We start from the raw sequence: 16,005 nt of genomic DNA on the forward strand, positions 1-16,005 counted from the left end.
ACTTAGGCAGAATATGCCATGACTTAGGCATTTTTTCTCTTACATAAAAAATGCAAACATAACATAACAAAAGTTGTTTTACTCTCCTAAATATAACCAAGATGTGTAACTTGTGAACCCTAACCAAGTTGTTTCTTATTAATGTCTAACCTTAACCACTGTTTTCCTTTTCCACCCTTAATCGAAGTTCCACTTAGGTGCTGTGCAAACATAACATAACCAAAGTTTTTTTATTCTCCTAAATAAAACCAAAATGTGTAACTTGTCAACCCTAACCAAGTTGTTTCTTAATGTTTAACCTTAACCACTGTTTTCCTTTTCCACCCTTAATCGAAGTTCCACTTAGGTGCTGTGCAAACATAACCAAAGTTTTTTTATTCTCCTAAATAAAACCAAAATGTGTAACTTGTCAACCCTAACCAAGTTGTTTCTTAATGTTTAACCTTAACCACTGTTTTCCTTTCCCACCAAGTTCCACTCAGGTGTTGTGCACACGCATTTTCACACTGTCTATTGATGAGGGAGGTTGTCATAGTACTGGTGGGCCACTCTTGGTAGTACTGGTTTCATTGCCTGCAAGTCATTGAATTTCCTGAGAGTAATTGGCAGTTGGGCAGGAAAGAGTGGGACCCAGTGGAATGGTTCTTTGGGGATGTTGATTCGCTGAGGCAGGTCCTCCCATTCAGACTCAAAATCCAACTTGTACCGGATTCGACCATCAGCCAAGTACTGGAGAGCCCGGAGGCCATGGACTGTGGGGTCACCAACTTTTTTACCTGGTCGAATATTGGTGACGTAGGCCCCAGATAACTTCATGAAGTCATTGTGGTATAGCTGGGTCACCTTGTATGGGGATGGATGTATTCGTGCAGTCTCAAAGATGACAATGTAATCACGTGGAGTGTGAATATCTTTGACGATGCGCCGCTCAATGAGGCTATGCATGGAGTCACACTCCATTTGTGTGTGCCCAGCAACCAGAAACTTTTGCTCTATGCTGACACCATGCTTCATGGCCAGATGAAGGTAGGTGTTGCTGATGGCACCACACCGATTTTGATATCCACAGCCATCACTCCAGACAATGACTTTCTCAATGTTTCCGTTGGCCTCTAGGATTGATTCGAAGTGTTTGGACTGCAGATGGGCAAAAACCTCACTGCTGAGGGAGCCTTCATGCTCTTCCCAAGCGTAACAATATCCATCTTTGTTGTTCATGTTGAAGCAAGTAAAGTTGTGCATCTGTAATTTAGTTTTGTAATACATTGTACTTGCTTTCGTCTTGGGGCACAGAAGAACGCATTGAAGGTCCATTGTCCACACTGAAAGTTTGTCACTGGATTCCTTTTTATCCTTAGCTTTTTCAGCTTGAGCCTGAGCCTTTAATTTCAAGTGAGTAGTAAGGGTATCCTGATCTGTATTTCCTACCTTGGCACTGACACATACATCACACTGGTCTTTTTTTGGTATGAACACGGAGTAATTCTGCTCACTGAACACATTTCGAAAATATGTCTCACTCACAGCACGCACTCCATTTTCACCAGCAGCTTTCAGATATTCCTTGTGAAGATCACTTAGAACTGTTCCCGGCTCCAGGAACTTCTTTTCCTGATAGGAGGGAACCTGACGGCAGTAATGGGATGGGACTGTAGGCAGTCCAGAGAGCCATTCTTTCAGGAAGGTCTGGTCAACATCTGATATGGGCACACATGGGCCAGTCTTGTTGATCTTGGGTTTACACGGATCAGGTTTGGATTTTAACCATGATCCGATGGTTCTGGGGGCGATGCCAAGTGTTGAACAGAAAAGATTCTTACACACAGGTAGTTTACATCTGTCTGCCAGTTGCAGGTGGTATACTAGGGACGTTGTTCTCCTTGATGCAACACCACCTTTCTTCTGTTTTATGGGCACATTTTGGACTAGAGTCTGGATATACAGCTTGCGTGTCTCCCAGAAAGGCATGGACCAGAAAATGTTGAAGATATCTGTTCTATGCTCTTCAGTCAGTAGTTCACAACTTCGTTTCTTTGACTTTAAGCAGTGCTGTGATGTGCAGGGTGGGCCCATGGTCTTTGGTGGTCTCTCCTGTCCCATTGGATTCTTGTAATTCTCCCCCTTAAGACGCTTCTCCTTTATCAGCTCTCGCTTCCACATATCTGGCCTTGGGCGCCTATGACGTTTAACAGCAGAAGTTTCAAGTACATCTCCTGCATCTCCTTCACTGACAGCTCCTTGAGCTGTGTCTGTATCACTACCATTATCTGGGCTGTCATCTTTCTCAGGTCTATAGTCCTCATCCAAGACAGTGTCATCGATTTCACTATTTGACGATAAATCAGGATCTGATTCAGCTCTGGAGGCTTTACTGGCTGTTTCCTCTTCTATCTGTTGCCCCATGTCTACGTCATTACCTTCTTTCTCAGGTCTGCTCTCATCTAAATCCTCTAACTCCACTACATGGGTATCAACTTTATTTCCTGACAATAAATCAGAAAATGGAGTGCTGTTGAGTATTTTAACTCAGTAAATCATGTTAAATTCATAGGTTCACTGCAAAAAAAATCTAAATCTTACCAAATACTTCTTATGTCCAGTCAAAATGTCTAATTTATATTAAAAAAACTATTTTACTTTTTTATTTTACTATTTTTACTTTTATTTGCACTTAAAAGAAAAAGAAAATGCTTGAAAAATTACTTCACTTGCCTAAAATTGCTTAAATGTCTTTTTATGGTGATGTTTCTTAACTGTAAAGATTTGTTCTGACCAGAAATGAGGTAATATTTTGCTAGTGTTGGCTAGCTACTTCATCATATCTTGTAGCAAAAAAAATTCAAGTTTAAATACACAGTTTATAATCCCTTTATAATCCCTTTGATTGACTGTAATTACATTTAGTGTCTAGAAAATTGAAGAAATATGAACTCTTACCAGATGAAAACGAATCAAACAGAAGATCTAATACATCACTTCTGGACATCTGTCTTCCCCTGTTTTCTGCCATTTTGTTTGTATCAAAACTGCCTAAGTCAAAGAGATGACTTAGGCAGATAGTGTTTTTGGATTCTAATAAGTGTTGTGATTGGCTAAGGACATAGGCAGAAAGACAGGATGATGCAGCATTGGTAGGACAGTAAAGTTAGGCAGATATCACAATTTGGCCAAAAAATGACTTAGGCAATTATGCTATGAGGCTAACGATATATATATATATATATATATATATATATATATATTATAATACGATTATTGGTCTGGAAATAAATACCTAAATCATAAACCTGTTAACTCTAAACCAAACCATAACTAACCCTAAAAACTGAGAGACACGACATGTTGACAAGAATATTGTTCAAGACTCAACAAGAACTGAACACGTCCTACTTGGCAAATCCACAGCAAAGAAAAATAATGCACGATCTGTAAGATTTTTTGCCAACACTTTAGTTTAGGGTCCAATTCTCACTATTAACTAATTGTTTATAATCATGTATATTACTAGGATATTGGCTGTTTATTAGTACGTCTAAAACACATAATAATGCCTTATTCTGCATGACCGTATTCTACATCCCATAATCCTACAATACCTAAACTTAACAACTAATAACTATTAATAAGCAGTGTAAAGGACCACTTTGGAGTTTTAATGTATGCTGTTGATTAAATGAAATATGGGTTGGGTTATTGGTAAAATATCTTTTATTCAATTTATTCAAATAATTCTATATTTTGTATCCGCTTTAATGTTCTTTGTATGTGATTGACCGGAAATCCTGTGCACCTGTGATGTTGAAATTTGTCCCTTTGGTGGCACCGTAGTTTGCACAATAGAAGATGAGCTTTTAAAGGGTAGCTGGTGGGTGTGAATGGTACGCAGCTGTGTTTGAGCATACATGTGGATTTTATCTGAGATTTTGTTTATTTTTATGAACTTGAACTCGACGCCCGTTTCATGACGGAAGAAAGGACTATCGTATATTGTTTTGCATTCCTTGGTGAGCGCAGCGAGGTACGATATGTTTCGTTCATATAATTCAGAAAATTGTTTGCACATATGTATGGTTTATTTTGCTGTGTAATTAATGTTTGTCACCTTGAATGTTTGTTCATGTAATGATGTTTGTAGCCGTGAAAACAAGTGTGTGAAATGTTTGTTGTATGTATGTTTTTAATACAGTTTTCACGGTGCTAAGGTGATGATGGATTGAAAGTTGAACGTCATGCTGGTTTGGCGAACTAAATAAAGAAACACCTTATGCATCAGTCGAGACTCTCTTTTTGGATCCAAGGGCTGCTACAGTGAAAACTCGACGCAACATCTGAAGCCCTCATTATGCTTCTGCGTCAACTCCACGGCGTAGCTACGCCGTCACTCCAACGGCGTCGTGACCGTTTTATGGTTCTGCGTCGGGTTGCGTTGCATCGCGGTGCATTTCACCGCCAGAACGCTAGGGGGGTGGTGTGGTTCGCGAATCTCTTTCCTAGTTTGTTTTGGTTCCATGCGCCGGTTCCGCTTTTTCATTTCCGACAATGGCGAGCGAAAGAGAGAGAGTGTTGTTGCAGCTGGAGCTAATCAACAAATGATTTTATTGCAAATGTTTAATCGTAGAAGAAAAAGACGTCAGCGAAGGTGGTCTGTACGACCAGTGCACGAAGACAGGGGAAGGATTGGCGAATTTGTTACGGTTGTTCGACCGCTGAGGGACTTGGACGAAGAAATGCACTTTAAGTATTTTCGGATGTCGAAAGGTCGATTTGACGATCTTGTTCATCGTTTAAAGCCGTTAATACAGCATCAGACTACACACAGTATGCCTATTGACCTCGCTCAGAGACTGGCAGTGACTTTAAAGATTTTATCTTCGGGTGCAAAGATCACCGGGTTGGGCTACAAAATGGGTTCGACCACGGTGCCATGGCAGGATAATGTAGTGTCCCGTGGCAGACTTGGTTAATTACTTGATATCCATGATGTACCCGTGAACATTGTATTGTAAATAAACAACAAACTTTTTTTCAAAACAAACATTGATTTGATTGATTGAAGTTTATTTCTAGCAACAACAAAAAAAGAAAAGAATATATATAAATATATACATATACACTACCGGTCAAAAGTTTTAGATCGGTAAGATTTTTAATGTTTTTAAAAGAAGTCTCTTCTGCTCACCAAGGCTGTGTTTAGTATATAAAAAACAATAAAACAAAACATATTTTATGACAATTTAAAATGACTGTTTTCTATTTTAATATATTTTACTCCGGAAATGATGTATAATCTGACCAATCACAGCCCCTGCGGTCTGCGTCACCGCGACGCGTAGTTACAATTTTTTGGAGGTGCACGTCAAGCTACGGCGGAGGGGTCGCGTCGAGGTTCGCGTCGACGCAGAGGGGTCCGCGGGGGTACGCCGTCGATTCGACGCAGAAGCATAAAACAGGCTTGAGTCATCTGCTATGCTGCACGTCGTCTTCGTTCCGGAGGTTGTCATTGTTTGTTCCACGCATCCAGACAAGGTCGTAAATTAGTAGCACATTTAACAGAGACTACAGATGCGGTGAGAGACTCAGGTTATCGGGCATTTAAAAAAAACAAAAAAAAAAACAACGAACTGACTGAAACTGAACTGTTTACTTACATGGCCATATCCTGATTCATCCAAGTCGTAAGGCTAAATAACAGGCTCTTGTGTTTGTGAGTGAATTGTGAAATATCTGAAAAGGTTACACATATGAAATGTTTAATGGTTGATTTTCACTTTTAAATTTAAAAATTTGTGAAATGTGATTAAATTGTATGGTAAAGAGCTTTACATTTCGAATTAACTTTAGCCATTCTAATTCTTAAGCTGTCTTGAATACTTAAAGTGTTTTTTGGTATTTAATTTACATTTTGGGTAGGTCTATCTTAGTATTTGAAGTGAGCAGTGTTAGGTTACACCACCATCTTATAACCACAGCTCCCTGAATCACTTTAATTTAGAAATACATCAATTAGTGATACAAACATGTCAGAAGAGAAATCTAGAGGCCCAGAAGAAACAGTCTCTCGTGAACGAAAGCTTACAGAGAAAGGTAAACAAATGCGTGAAGAGGAAGCTAAAAGGCATGTAAAGGCATTTTTGAAAGCTTATGAATCTTGGAAGCAGATAGCACGAGAATCTAGAACTAGGCTTAAGAAATTCTGTTTGAAAGAGGATCTTGATAAAATAAACCAACACATTCAGAGTGGATACGACCGTGTAAATCAAAATTATGAGCCACTTCAACGGAATTCTCTTAGCACACCAGAGATTGTGCAGAAATTGGATGCTTGTAACACACTGACAACAGAAATATGTGATCTTGTGAGTAGACGGCTCGATGTAGAACTAGTTCAAGAGACCTTTAAAGAGGAAGCTGAAAAAGAAAGAGTGCGAATGATTTTAAGTCGTGAAGAATATAAATCTGTCTTTGGTGAGACAAGCACCGAAAGTGTTATTTCAGAAGAATCCATAAAATTAGATAACCTGTCAATCACAAGTTCTAAGGCTTCTAGCAAGCGAGTAGATGCGGAAGCAGATCTCGCAGCCAAATTAGAACAGGCAAAGTCTATTGAAGAGATACAAGCTCAACAGGCCAAACTGATTAAGCTGGAAAGTGAATGGAAACTCCATGAGTCACAAATGTTGATAGAAATGAAGCAGAAACAAGTAGAAGTGGAACTGAAGTTAGAAGAGGAGAAAACAAGGCTAAAAATGTTGCAAGCAAGCATGGATGTGAAAGTGGCTGCAGCTCGAGTTAGAATATACAATAAACTGGAAGGTGATGTGGAGAACATGGTGGGAGAACCAAATACAGCCTCTGTTGTCAGAATCACTCCGGCTACATATTCAAATAGACAACTAGATACAGGAGTCTCCCTGTTCCAATCGCAACCATCATCTCAGAGTGTAACAGCCAACTTAGCTGAAGCAATTGCAAGCTCATTAAGTCTAAATCGTCTGCCTGTTCCTGAACCAACCATGTTTGCTGGTGATCCTTTGAAATTTGTTGACTTTTGGATGTCGTTCACAATTCTAATTGACAGGAAACCTATCTCTGCTAGTGAAAAAATGCTCTATTTGAAAGGCTACCTCTCAGGAGAGGCACGGAAGGCTGTGGAAGGATTCTTTTACCGGAGCTCTGAGGATGCATATGAAGGTGCTTGGGCAGTTTTAAAGGACAGGTACGGAAATCCATTCATTGTGCAGAAAGCGTTTCGAGATAAGCTGATGAAATGGCCTAAGATTAGTCCTAATGATTCTCTAGCACTTAGAGATTTTGCTGACTTTTTAAAGAGCTGTGAAGAAGCTATGCCCCATGTCAAAGGATTGGCCATTTTAAATGATTGTGAGGAAAATCGTAAGCTTTTGGAAAAATTACCAGACTGGATTGTTCGCAAATGGAGCCGAATCGTAGTAGAGCAGCTTGATGCATCTGGAGAATATCCAATCTTTGAACACTTTACTAAGTTTGTGCTGAAGGAAGCCCGTATAGCCTGTAATCCCATCACTTCTTCCTTTTTGAGCTCCAGCTCAGTAGATGAAAAGTTCCCCAAGAGGGCAAAGGCCCTCAGTACAAGTGCCCAAACAAAATATCATGCATTTAAGTCAGAAAGTTTGTCTCCCTTCAAGCCAAAGCTGCCATGCCCTGTCTGTAAGGATGAGCTGCACGGCATTGTTAAGTGCCCAGTCTTTGCTGCCAAGTCTATGGGAGATAAAAGGTTGTTCATACATCAAAATTATCTATGTTTTGGATGTTTGCGTAAGGGACATATAACTAAAGATTGTAAAACGCGGCATGTCTGTGGAGTGTGTAGCTGGCGCCATCCAACCTGTCTGCATGAAGAGAGAGAGGAGAGATCCGGTGAAATAAAGAGAAGTTTCACTTCTGATTCCACAGAAGGACAAGCAAATCAGCAAGTCCGCAAAGTCTTGTCCCATGCAGTAACTCAGAATTCTTCTGCTACCTCAAGTATTGTTCCGGTTTTCTTGTCATCTATGAAAGAACCCCAGAAGGAAATTCTTACCTATGCGCTTCTTGACACACAGAGTGATTCATCTTTTGTCTTGGAAGATCTTGTCAGAGAGTTGGATGTAGTTTCTCAACCATTACAGTTGAAGCTTAGCACAATGACCGCTGTAGACACAGTTATAGCCAGTCAAAGTGTGTGTGGTTTGCTAGTTCGAAGCTTTCATTCTGAAAATCACATACAGTTACGGCAAGCATACACACGTGACTTTATTCCTGTTGATAAGTCTTGTATACCAACCAGAACCACAGCATTGCAGTGGCCTCATCTCAAACATCTTGTAAATAACTTGCCATCTCTTCAGGACTGTGCAGTGGGACTGTTGATCGGCTGTGATTGTCCTTCAGCTTTAGCTCCCCTTGAGGTCATCACTGGTGGGGAGAATGAACCATTCGCACAGAAGACCGAGCTGGGATGGAGTATCATAGGAGCAGCTAATCCCCACTTGGATAGGCAGGGAAGTCAAAGATTCGTACATAGGGTTGCAGTGAGAGAGATGCCAGTTCCATCGGCCGCAGACATCTTGAAGGTTCTGGAGTCTGACTTCAACGAGAGGAATTCTGAGGGTAAATGTGTCTCTCAAGACGATGTGCGCTTCATACAGATTCTTAGTGAAAACATTCAGCAGAAAGAGGACGGTCATTTGGAGATGCCTCTCCCATTTAAAGGCCAAAATCCCCCATCATTACCTAACAATAAGAAGCTGGCAATAATTCGCTTGCAGCACTTAAAGAGGAAGTTCAAAGCCAATCAACAGTTTTATGGTCATTACAAGGCATTCATGGAGGATGTGATCAACAAAGGTGACGCAGAGCCAGCCCCAGAGGTATCTGTCGGAGATGTTGTTTGGTACATACCTCACCACGGTGTGTACCATCCGAAGAAGCCTGGCAAATTGAGAGTTGTCTTTGATTGTTCAGCTAAATTTTGTTGCATCTCATTGAACGATACTTTGCTGACAGGCCCCGATATGATTAATTCCTTGGTGGGAGTTCTCTGTCGTTTCAGAAAGGAGAAGGTGGCCATCATCTGCGATATTGAAAGGATGTTCCATCAGTTCTTCGTTAGACCTGACAATCGCAGTTATTTGAGGTTTCTATGGTGGGAGCATGGAGACCTTGATCATGAGCCTAAGGAATACCAGATGGCAGTCCATCTCTTCGGTGCTGCTTCCTCTCCAGGGTGCGCTAACTTTGGCCTGAAATATCTTGCACAGCAATACAAAGCACTTTATCCCTCTGCAGCGGCATTTGTTGAAAATAGTTTCTACGTTGATGATGGGCTAGTGAGTGTTCCCACAGTTAAGGAGGCCTGTGAACTGATAGTTGAAGCACAAGAGTTGTGTAAAAGAGGAGGCCTACGACTCCACAAATTCAATTCGAATGAAAGTGAGGCTCTTCATTGTGTTGAGGCATCCGAAAGAGTGTCAAGGGTCAAACAGCTTGACCTCAATCCTGATTCAGCCTCAATAGAATATGCACTGGGTATTCAGTGGCTAATTGAAAGTGACAGTTTCAGTTTTAACATAAACTTGAAAGACAAGCCAGACACACGCCGTGGCATTCTATCAGTCATAGCTTCCTTGTATGATCCTCTGGGTTTTGTGGCTCCATTCGTTCTAAGTGGAAAGTGCATTTTGCAGGAACTATGTCGTCGGAGTATTGGATGGGATGATCTGCTTCCTGAGGACTTGCTCCCACGGTGGGAGGAATGGAAGGCTGGTCTTCGAGGCCTTAAAATAGTCTGGATCCCAAGATGTTATCACCCACAAGACTTTGGCAAGATTGTGAGCGTAGAATTGCACCACTTTGCAGACGCAAGCAGTGTAGGCTATGGTGCATGTTCTTACCTTCGATGTAAGGATGTCAGGAACAAAGTTCACTGCAGTTTCGTCATGGCAAAGGCTAGGGTTGCACCATCAAAGATTACAAGCATTCCCCGTTTGGAACTGTCAGCTGCTGTGGTCGCAGCCAGAATGAGCGTTTTGCTGAAATCAGAGCTGAATATGAAGATTGATGAAGAATTCTTCTGGACAGATTCTCAAGTCACTCTAGCATATATCAACAACGAGGCACGGAGATTTCATATCTTTGTGGCGAATCGTGTTCAGCTTATACGAGAGTACACAATTCCGAGCCAGTGGTTTTATGTTGATACAAAGGAAAACCCAGCTGATCACGCCTCTAGGGGGCTCCGTGCATCAGACATTTTATCAACAACCTGGCTATCAGGTCCTGAATTTTTGTGGAAGGAAGAGGTCCATCCAGAACCTACTTCATCACTCGACCTGTTGGTTGGTGACCCAGAGGTTAAAACCATTCAGGCATTTGCAATAAGAGTGACCGATTGCACGAACATGCTTGATCGCCTGTCTAGGTTATCCTCTTGGACAACACTCCTGAAGGTAGTGGCGAGAATTAAGAGACTAGTGTCTGGACGAAAGTGTCAAACTGATGTTGTGACTGTTAAAGAGCGAGAGAGTGCTGCCAAAGCAGTGATAAAGCTTGCCCAACAGCAAGCATTCAGTCAAGAGATAAAGGCACTTGAAACAAGGGAAAGTCTTCCATGTTCTAGTCCCCTTTTTAGTTTTGATCCCATTCTTAAAGAGGGCATACTTTGTGTTGGTGGAAGATTGAAACATTCATCACTTAGTGAAGAATTTAGGCACCCGCGCATTCTACCCAAAGACAGCCATATCACCCAGCTTGTATTGTCGCACTATCATGCACAGGTATGCCATCAAGGTCGAAGTCAAACTCAAATGGAGCTTAGAGCAAATGGATTCTGGATCATCAGTGGTAGCAAGTTGGTTGCGAAACTGATACACAAGTGTGTTCAGTGCAGGAAGCTGAGGCGTCCGGTAGAAGAGCAGCGTATGGCTGAGCTTCCTAAAGAGCGTGTTGAAGCATCTGCCCCATTTACATACTGTGGAATGGACTGCTTTGGACCATTTGTCATTAAAAGGTATAGGAAGGAGTACAAAAGGTACGGCTTGATATTTACCTGTTTCTATTCCCGAGCTGTCCACATTGAAATGTTAGAAGATCTATCCACTGACTCCTTTATCAATGCCTTACGGTGTCTCATCAGCCTAAGAGGAGTAGTGCGCCAACTGTACAGTGACCAAGGCAGGAATTTCATAGGAGCTAGTAATGAATTGAAAGAAGCACTTAAACAGTGTGACAACCAGGCTTTGGAAATGTTTCTGGCTGAGCATCAGTGTGAGTTTGTCTTCAATGCCCCGTCAGCAAGCCATGCTGGTGGAGTTTGGGAGCGCCAGATACGCACTGTTCGAAGTGTGTTGGATGCTACTTTGGCTCAAAGTTTAGGTAGGCTTGATGATCCCTCCCTTAGGACACTCTTTTACGAGGCCATGGCCATCGTTAATAGCCGCCCACTGACCGTAGATGGAATAAATGATTCCAACTCTCTTGAACCTTTAACGCCTAATCATCTAATCCTAATGAAGTCAAAAATTGCTCTTCCACCTCCTGGGAAATTTGAGAGTGAGGATGTATACTGTACAAAGCGATGGCGCCGAGTTCAATATTTGATCGAGCAGTTCTGGAGTCGATGGAAGAGGGAATACCTCCAGAACATTTCCACACGACAGAAGTGGCACGTGGCCCGGCGCAATTTCAAAGTGAATGATGTGGTCATTGTAAAGGAAGATATCCTCCCAAGAAACCAGTGGCAGTTGGGGCGTGTAGTGGAAACCTTTATGGATAGTGATGGCTTAGTGCGAAGAGTCAAAATACGAGTTGGAGAACAGAAATCAGGAAAGCATCAGTTTCCATCTAAACCTTCTGTTATAGAGAGGCCTATTCAAAAGTTGGTGCTGCTTTTTGAAAGTGAATAGTCAAAGTATACATCCACATACATACATGCACAGACAAACATACAAACATGCATAACCCATCATATTAACATAACTCTATGCTTATTTGCACAATTGTCCAATATTGGGATGGTAAGTGGTCTATAAGATCTTAAGAATCATGTATGATTTTTTTTGGTGTTGCAATTATCATGACATGATTGGTGGGAGTGTAAAGGACCACTTTGGAGTTTTAATGTATGCTGTTGATTAAATGAAATATGGGTTGGGTTATTGGTAAAATATCTTTTATTCAATTTATTCAAATAATTCTATATTTTGTATCCGCTTTAATGTTCTTTGTATGTGATTGACCGGAAATCCTGTGCACCTGTGATGTTGAAATTTGTCCCTTTGGTGGCACCGTAGTTTGCACAATAGAAGATGAGCTTTTAAAGGGTAGCTGGTGGGTGTGAATGGTACGCAGCTGTGTTTGAGCATACATGTGGATTTTATCTGAGATTTTGTTTATTTTTATGAACTTGAACTCGACGCCCGTTTCATGACGGAAGAAAGGACTATCGTATATTGTTTTGCATTCCTTGGTGAGCGCAGCGAGGTACGATATGTTTCGTTCATATAATTCAGAAAATTGTTTGCACATATGTATGGTTTATTTTGCTGTGTAATTAATGTTTGTCACCTTGAATGTTTGTTCATGTAATGATGTTTGTAGCCGTGAAAACAAGTGTGTGAAATGTTTGTTGTATGTATGTTTTTAATACAGTTTTCACGGTGCTAAGGTGATGATGGATTGAAAGTTGAACGTCATGCTGGTTTGGCGAACTAAATAAAGAAACACCTTATGCATCAGTCGAGACTCTCTTTTTGGATCCAAGGGCTGCTACAAGCAGTAATTAGGAGTTTATCGAGTGAAAAGTCGTAGTTAATAGTGAGAATTGGACCTTAAACTAAAGTGTGACTGATTTTTTTTTATGTTTCTGCTCACCAAGGCAACATTTATTTGTATCAAAAATACAGTAAAAATTGTGAAATATTATTACTATGTAAATATCTGTTTTCTATGTGATTATATAGTAAAGTGTAATTTATTCCTGTGATCAAAGCTGAATTTTCAGCATCATTACTCCAGTCTTCAGTGTCACATGATCCTTCACAAATCACTCTAATATGAGGATTTGATGATCAAGAAACATTTATGAATATTATCAATGATGAAAACAGTTGTGCTGGTCATATTTTGGTGGAAATGTATTTTTCAGGATTCTTTGATGTCTATTATTGATATCTATTGATTTGTTTTGAGACGGTAACATCTGGTTTGCATTCTCCACTCAGACGAAGTGTTTTCAGCTCCTGACTCTCTCTCTCTCTCTCTGTGTGTGTGTGTGTGTGTGTCAGGTGTGATTGTGAGAGTGTGGTCGAGGGTCACGAGTTTCACGACCTCAATACGTCACAGATAAAGCCGAGAGCAGCGCCTCTCAAACACACATGCTTTCATGAGTCTGGATATGTACCATGGTATTTATGTGGTATTCACTGAAGTAGCATGGTATATGAATATGGTAATCAAATTAATATAGCATCACTGTACCACCTGTATAAATACACACTACTTAGTTCCCTTATAAATATACTACAACAAATTGTTGTATTAATGAATGCAGATGTATGGAAGCCCATTCCACACACTACATAATAATTCGTGTAAATTTAAACTTTTTGTCAAAATTCAGAATTTTTTTTTCATGATTTCAATCTTTTTATCTCTTAATTTTGACTTTTAATCTTGTAATATTGACTTTATGACAATAAAAAAAAAATGTATATCATAATTGACGTTTTATCTAATCATTATGACTTAGTATGTCAATTTCAATCTATGTTGAAATTATGACACTGTCTCATAATGTTCTGTTTTAAGACATTATGAGGTGGTCAAAATTAAGACAAAAACCTTTTGTAATTATGACTTTGTATGTCAATTTAAGTGACTTAGTATGTCAATTTTCAGTTTTAAGTCATGAGATAAAAAGTCAAAAACCTTTTGCAGTAAATATGACTTAATTTCATAATGACTTTTTATCTCATAATTTTCTAAATTGACAACATCATAATTAGGGCTGTGAAACGATTAATCGCGATTAATCGCATCCGAAATAAAAGTTAGTGTTTACATAATATATGTGTGTGTACTGTGTATAATTATTTTGTATATATAAATACACACACATGCATGTATATATTTAAGAAAAATTTGTTATTTATATATAAAATATTGATATTTATTTATAATACAAATTATATATATATATATATATATATATATATATATATATATATATATATATATATATATATACATACATACAGTATATATAAGCAACTATTATGCATGTGTGTATATTAATATATACAAAATAATTATGCACAGTACACACACATATATTATGTAAACACTAACTTTTATTTTGGATGCGATTAATCGTGATTAATCGTTTCACAGCCCTAATCATAATTGACAGTCAGTTATGACATAAAAAGTTGATTTTTTTTGTCATGTCAGTTAAGATATAAAGTCTTTAATAATTATGACTTAGTATGTAAAAAAATTCCAATTCATGTCATAATTATGACATTCTTTTGACAGTTACAACTTTTAAATCTCCTAGTTTTGATTTACCAAAGAATGCATTTTTCCCCTTACGTGGTGGAAATGGTCTTTTATTATACAGATGTGTTTTATAAAGTCTGAAACACAGCTGTTAGTCACATTGCACCCAATATTTAACCTTATTTAACCTTTGACCCATCCATGTGCAACTGAACAAACAGCCCATGATAAACAACTGAGCACAATCTACGTGCATGAGTGAGTATGTGTGTGTTTGTGTGTGTGTGTTTCAGTCTTGCAGTGTGTGCAGCTGGAAAATTTATCTGTCTAAAGCCGAGAAATACTGGGACAGCTGGTTTAGAGGGATATCGAACCTGCAACGTCCCAAAACTCCTACTGCTGGCTACAAGAGACACAGACCAATCAAATCCCTCGTCTGAACGAGCACGGCCAATCAAATCACTCGTCTGAACGAGCACGGCCAATCAAATCACTCATCTGAACATCACTCGTCTGAATGAGCACGGCCAATCAAATCACTCGTCTGAATAAGCACGGCCAATCAAATCACTTATCTGAAAGAGCACGGCCAATCAAATCAGTCATCTGAATCAGCATGGCCAATCAAATCCCTCGTCTGAACAAGCACGGCCAATCAAATCACTTGTCTGAATACAGCACGGCCAATCAAATCACTCGTCTGAATACAGCACGGCCAATCAAATCACTCATCTGAATCAGCATGGCCAATCAAATCCCTCGTCTGAACGAGAGCGGCCAATCAATGTTCATTTATAAGCTAAAACTCTTTTGTCAGAGTTTAATGTGAAATGTGCCCTGTGTTCAGGCATTGATCGACTGGACCGAGACCTGACCATTGGACAGAATGCGGTGTGAGTCTGTTAATGATCTATACCTGTATCCTATCAGACCAATCATGCATTCGTTTAAAAATCATTTAAATCTGACAGAAACATTGAAATCTGCCCCATCAATATATTTAAATCATTTTACAAATGCCTCATCCATTAATCACAAGCTACTGTGGTGGACCTGACCAGCATGATTTACACCTAAATAATGGCAACAAAACCATATGTTTATCATCATAAACAGTAGGACACTACTCTAAGTGCAGAGATACAGTCTGCAATTCTATCCATTTATTCTATTTCTATTGTGTGTGTAGGAAGTTCATGATGCAGGTGCTGCCCCCATGTGGACACGCAGCGCATGAGGACATCGGATAAAGCAGGTCTAGACATCACATACACTATTCTATTCAAAAGTTGGGGATTTAAAAAAAAAAAATCCTTGAGAAATTAAAAGTTTCATTCAACAAAGATGCATTAAACTGATGAAAAGTGACAGTAAAGACATTTATAATGTTACAAACGATTTCTGTTTCAAATAAATGCTGTTCTTTTGAACTTTGTAATCATCAACAAATCCTAAGAAAACAAATGTTTTTACAAACATATGACCAGCACA

At 39.6% G+C, this 16,005-nt stretch overlaps 1 protein-coding gene and 1 long non-coding RNA gene across 2 annotated transcripts in view; one reads left to right on the forward strand and one right to left on the reverse strand.

Moving 5' to 3' along the window:
* LOC309480884 (uncharacterized protein) overlaps positions 1-3,121 on the reverse strand; it is a 3,301-nt gene extending 180 nt beyond the window's left edge. The window contains exons 1-2 of the mRNA XM_082145580.1: positions 2,938-3,121; positions 1-2,483 (exon numbers count right to left, since the gene is read on the reverse strand). The exon at positions 1-2,483 is cut by the window's left edge and continues 180 nt beyond it. Of these exons, the coding sequence (XP_082001706.1) occupies positions 511-2,483; positions 2,938-3,010 (2,046 nt within the window). The 5' untranslated portion in view covers positions 3,011-3,121 and the 3' untranslated portion in view covers positions 1-510. The remainder of the gene's footprint in view (positions 2,484-2,937) is intronic.
* The window catches only part of LOC309481035, a 130,489-nt gene that overhangs the window by 38,616 nt on the left and 75,868 nt on the right, over positions 1-16,005 (forward strand). The gene's annotated exons all lie outside the window — the stretch shown is intronic.

This window comes from Leuciscus leuciscus (genome assembly GCF_965113295.1).
Source record: "Leuciscus leuciscus genome assembly, chromosome: 18".
Taxonomy (NCBI): domain Eukaryota; kingdom Metazoa; phylum Chordata; class Actinopteri; order Cypriniformes; family Leuciscidae; genus Leuciscus; species Leuciscus leuciscus.